At 38.4% G+C, this 6,002-nt stretch overlaps 1 protein-coding gene across 1 annotated transcript; it reads left to right on the forward strand.

The window, feature by feature from the left end:
* The first annotated feature begins 97 nt into the window (after nucleotides 1-97).
* LOC123773706 (actin-1-like) lies at nucleotides 98-5,152 on the forward strand. The gene is made up of 3 exons (XM_069312492.1): nucleotides 98-253; nucleotides 944-1,082; nucleotides 3,612-5,152. The coding sequence occupies exons 2-3, from the start codon at nucleotides 957-959 to the stop codon at nucleotides 4,626-4,628; spliced, it is 1,143 nt and encodes a 380-aa protein (XP_069168593.1). The 5' UTR covers nucleotides 98-253; nucleotides 944-956; the 3' UTR covers nucleotides 4,629-5,152.
* Nucleotides 5,153-6,002: the final 850 nt, after the last annotated feature.

Genomic DNA, 6,002 nt, shown 5'->3' on the forward strand with positions numbered 1-6,002 from the left:
AAACAAATTCTGATTAAAGCCTAGGAACTTAGCAAACTTTATAAATATTAACCCAAATAACAATGACCAAAAATGGACACTTAAAATGACCATCTCGGCAGACTAGATGCGTTGACCAAATATGGCGGGAAGAGGAGAGAGACACCACGTCACAGATAACATATAAGAACTATGCAGAGTGGTGTTGGCAGCCAGTCACTGACAAGCCATCAACAAACGACAATCAGCAGCTTGGAATTTAACGCTACTAACGGTGAGTATAAGTTCATTTACATACAATTGTGTAAGATTTTGCACATTATAATGTTAAGGCAGATCGTGTTATTGTTCCTTGATGAGGAGTTGATTGTTACATGCTCAGGGCGCATGATTTAATGCGCACATCGATCGGTTAAGTGTCTGGCTAGTAACTGGTTTGGTGACCGGTCGGACAGCCTTGTACATCGCTCATGGGTTCTATTACACCTATTAAGTTAAAGTTTCAGATCAAAATTAGCATTTAGAAACAAGGTTTTGTACATGTAGATAGCACATGAGAATGTGTGGAGTGAGTGTATGTTTAGCATATTAAGGGACTTAAATAAATGGGTGTGCGTGTCTGAAGACAGAGTTTGTTATAGTTTGTATGAAAATTTGTTATAGTTTGAATTGAGTTTGTATGAAAACAGTTAATATACTTTGTATCATCCATTACTATATGAAAATCCAATTACCTCAGTTTGAGAAGTCATGCATCTACAGGACAAGTTAGGGCAGACCCTCACCTCTTTATATGACCAAAAAAACTGTATTACGAAGTGTCTATTTACTGTTTTACGAACTAATATTACGTTACCGGAGGCACGGCTCCTGCTGGAGCTGAATGTATAGTTAATAATATAATTATATGTACCATGGCCTCTCCATTATGGTCCTTGAGGTTCAACATTTTAAACTCTCACAGCCCGAACGCCAACATGTGTAACGACGAGGTCGCAGCCCTGGTTGTGGACAATGGCTCCGGGGTGTGTAAGGCAGGGTTTGCTGGAGACGAGGCACCCACAGCTGTGTTCCCCTCTATCGTCGGGAGACCTCGTCACCAGGTGAGCAACATTATTTCATGATTATTGGACATGTTTTTTGGTTGTAATAATATACATCGACGATATGATTAATGATAAAGTCTAATGGAATGACCGACCTCTGTCCAATTAAATCTTTCTTATGCACCCTATACCCATCCCGTGGGCGGTGGTGGAAAGGGTTCTGGAGGCACATAATGGGTTCAGGAACTGAACCACATGGTTCGTTTAGCTAAGCAAGTAACAATCTTGTGAAGCTAGTTACACAAGTGTTAATGTTATATGCACATGTATATATATATATATATATATATATATATATATATATATATATATATATATATATATATATATATTTATATATATATATATATATATATATATATATATATATATATATATATATACATATATATATATATACATATATATATATATATATATATATATATATATATATACATATATATATATATATATATATATATATATACATATATATATATATATATATATATATATATATATATATATATATATATATATATATATACATCCATGTACACAAATACATATACATATCAATTATCTTGCTAGATCTCAAGTGATTCAACAAGAGGCTCACAATAGTCACTATACAAGGCACTTTACATCTATGGCGAGTCACACATTTACTAGTCTTGCTCCACACCCACCCAACTGGGCGGCAGCTTTACAGTCATGTGCTCCACACCCACCCAACTGGGCGGCAGCTTTACAGTCATGTGCTCCACACCCACCCAACTGGGCGGCAGCTTTTGTCATGTGCTCCACACCCACCCAACTGAGCGGCAGCTTTTGTCATGTGCTCCACACCCACCCAACTGGGCGGCAGCTTTTGTCATGTGCTCCACACCCACCCAACTGAGCGGCAGCTTTTGTCATGTGCTCCACACCCACCCAACTGAGCGGCAGCTTTAGTCATGTGCAAAGCAAATTTTGGATACTTCAGTAAGCAAATTTTGGATACTTCGCTAAGATTCCTGGCAGTACATCATTATGAATGAAGTACTTACACATTTCTTGGACACCATTGATGGTGTTATCTCTGAATTCTGCGATTTTTCCACATTCCATTATATAATGACGCAAAGTATGGGAATAGTTCTGCTGACAGAGTTTACATTTAGTCAAAACTACATCAGCAGATGTTACAAACTGCCAGAGGTACTTGTAGCCGAGCCTAAGCCTAGCAGTGGTAACATCTAGAAGTCTGATAAGCTTAGTGGATGACCAGGTCATTACCATCGACAGTTAGCGACACGTGGAAAAATAGAATGGAGGGACTGCGTCACTGCAAGCTTCACAAAACAGTATACTAATAATAATTAAAAACAAATAATTACAGAAAGAACAAAATAAAAGAAAGACATTAATAAACACACCTACTTCAAGTTCAAGTACGTTTATTGAGACAATAAAATACGTCTCAAAGGGATAGAGTAGCTTAGGCTATTTCTACTGGAACGAGTATGAGGATTTCTCGCTACAGCCTGTAGCAAGTAATCCTTATACTCGCTCCACTACACCTACTGTAGGCCGGTAAGGATCGTCACTCTCAGGGTAGTTAGTGAAGGTAAAGATGGCTGAGGTGGTGACGTCAGTTAATATTACATGAAAAACAACCAGTGGGTCAGCTCTTCAATTGTAGCAAAATGATTTATTACTTGTTCATTCAAACCCATCATTTCTGTTATCATTATATTTCAATCAATATCATTGTGTTTTGCAAAGCTTGTATGCTGATTCTATTCGAGCTACAATGTTTACTTTACCCAGCACTGATAAGGTAAATCATTCACTTTATTCATGTGCTTTGTCGACTGCTCATTGTTTTCTGTAGTAAATGACTCAAGTCAGTCACACCCTTTTCGTGCATCATGGGTGTCCACCAAACACTAAGTATGGGGAAGCAAAATAAAGCGTTTTTCTCGTAGCAATCACACGAAGATTCACCACCCGTTTAAAAAAAAACGGGCTCACCATAGCCCGTGCTACTTGGAATTTTGTTCCAGGTAGCGAATCATTAACAGCCACCACCCCAGTCCGCGCCACCTGAACATTCACCACCCCAACTGCGCTAACCTGTGACAATCATTGTCATGGTAACCATGGATACAACACAAATTGTAATATAGTTGAACCTGGTTATGTGGCAGCAATGTTCGTGTGGTTGGTGTGCAACACCGTAAAAATGTCATTTATATTTTCTTCCAAGAGAATGTGAATTTTATGTTGCGTTTTTATTTTATAATGATCAATATATAAGAAAATATATTGGCAATCTAGTGGGATCGAACTCTCGTCTCTGGGCTCCCCTCAAGCACACACTACCCGCCATACCATGATAATATTTGTTTAAAGATATATCATGTTTTTTTTATAATTACATTGTGCGATGATTAATATAATTTGCATAAATTTCAATAGATGTATTTAGTAATACTTTGAGATTTTCTTATGAAAGCTACAGTTTAATGAGATGATCAACTCAGATGTTTATACCCCCAGGTCATGATGGAGGACTTGTTTGTTCCGTCTTGCAGGACGAGCTCGTATGTCGGTGATGAGGCACAGAGCAAGCGTGGTATCCTGACGCTCAAATATCCCATTGAGCACGGCGTCGTTACCAACTGGGACGACATGGAGAAGATCTGGCATCACACATTCCACAACGAGTTGCGCGTAGCCCCAGAGGAGCACCCAGTTTTATTGACAGAGGCTCCTCTCAACCCTAAGGCCAACCGCGAGATGATGGCTAAGATCATGTTTGAAACTTTCAACATTCCCGCCATGTACGTTGCTCTCCAAGCTGAGCTCACTGTGTACGCCGTTGGTCGGGGTGTTGCGATTGTTCTGGAGTCTGGTGATGGCGTGTCACATATTATACCCATATATCAGGGATACGCTCTGCCTCATGCTATTTTGCGTCTGGATTTGGCTGGTCGAGACCTGACAGACTACCTCATGACCATCCTTACCGAGCGTGGCTACACCTTCACAACCACCGCAGAGAGAGAAATTGTTCGTGACATCAAAGAAAAGCTTTGCTATGTCGCCCTCGATTTCGAGGAAGAGATGGCTACCTCAACTCAGTCTTCATCTCTCGAGAAGTCTTACAAACTTCCCGACGGTCAGGTCATTACCATCGCCAACGAGAGGTTCCGCTGCCCTGAAGCTATGTTCCAGCCTTCCTTCCTTGGCATGGAAAGTGCTGGCATCCATGAGACCACCTATAATTCCATCATGAAATGTGATGTTGATATTCGTATGGATCTGTACTATAACATAGTAGTGTCTGGTGGCAATACCCTATTTCCTGGTTTTGCCGACAAAATGCAGAAAGAAATGACTGCCCTGCTACCATCCGCACCAAGGATCAAGATCATAGCGCCTCCACATCGCAAGCATTCAGTATGGATCGGTGGTTCCATACTAGCTTCTCTCTCCGGCTTCCGCAATATTTGGATTAGTAAACAAGAATATGACGAATTTGGTCCTTCCATTGTACACAGGAGGTATTACTAAGCCTACTGACGAAGAACTGAAGTATATATAAATTATAATAATAATAATAATAATAATAATAATAATAATAATAATAATAATATATATCGCAACAAGAATATATATTATTATATATATCGCAACAACTATCATGACAATACTGATCGAAAATCAGTATTTTCGTGGAATCAGTTATGAGGATAAGAGCACAGGTATGCGTTATACCTGTCGATTATTTCAGTGTTGCTTGTTAACATATCTCTCGTGAAGGTATGAGGAAATTATATGTTCCTTAATGGTGCTTAGCTCTTATGAAAATCGTAAAAGTATTGTTTAGTCAGAGTTAATTTATTTTTATAATGAGGAGGCAGGTATTAACTTCCCTAATTCTATGTATGACTAACCATCCTGTGAGATGGAAATATTAGATGAACTTATAGCTAGTTTTTAATCTACACTGTGTAATCTTTCATATAGAATCGGGTAGCAGCACATTGCTATGTATATTTAAGCTTGTTAATAAACAAATAAATATATATTTCTGCCGAGATTTTTTACAATTGCTTAAAGACAATACATGACGCTTAAAACTTGATTTTAAGAGTACATATGTGAGCAGCTGGCAACAAGAAGATTTAAGGAAAATTATGCATAATGTCTGCATGAATGGTGGGCAATAAAGTAGAACAGTCTCCGTGGTGTAGTGGTAAGACACTCGCCTGGCGTTCCGCGAGCGCTATGTCATGGGTTCGTATCCTGGCCGGGGAGGATATACTAGGCGCAATTCCTTAACTGTAGCCTCTGTTTAACGCAACAGTAAAATGTGTACTTGGTTGTAACAACGATTCTTCGCGGCGGGGATCGTATTCCAGGGACCTGCCCGAAACGCTACGCGTACTAGTGGCTCTACAAGAATGTAACAACTCTTGTATATATCTCAAAAAAAAAAAAAAAGATAATCAATGTGTAATAGGATGCGAACCCAGAGACTCGATTAACAGTATGTGGTTCCATTCAGTCAACTCTGCAACACAGACAATATATGGCTACTGCTTCATAAAGCCTCAACACAATCTTTATTATTATTGATGTCTGCTTCTAGAAGCAGAACAATTAAAAAAAATAAAGTAGAAAGAAACGAACTTTATGAACAAAATTATAAACCTTCAATGTCCTAGAAAACCATCAGCTAAAAAATATGCTGAAACAAATATTTTTGCTGAAAAATAATATTTTAGCTGAAACCTATTTAAAATATATTTTAAAAAGTATTAAAATATTTTATATTTAAAATATTTTGCTGAAAATAATATTGTCGACCGTACTCTGAATTTCCCAAGATGAAGGTGCTCATTTAGCAAGCTTGTCAAAATCTAATTGACTATGCAGGCGTCT

The sequence above is a fragment of the Procambarus clarkii genome, chromosome 72 (assembly GCF_040958095.1).
Source record: "Procambarus clarkii isolate CNS0578487 chromosome 72, FALCON_Pclarkii_2.0, whole genome shotgun sequence".
NCBI classification, from domain to species: Eukaryota; Metazoa; Arthropoda; class Malacostraca; order Decapoda; family Cambaridae; genus Procambarus; species Procambarus clarkii.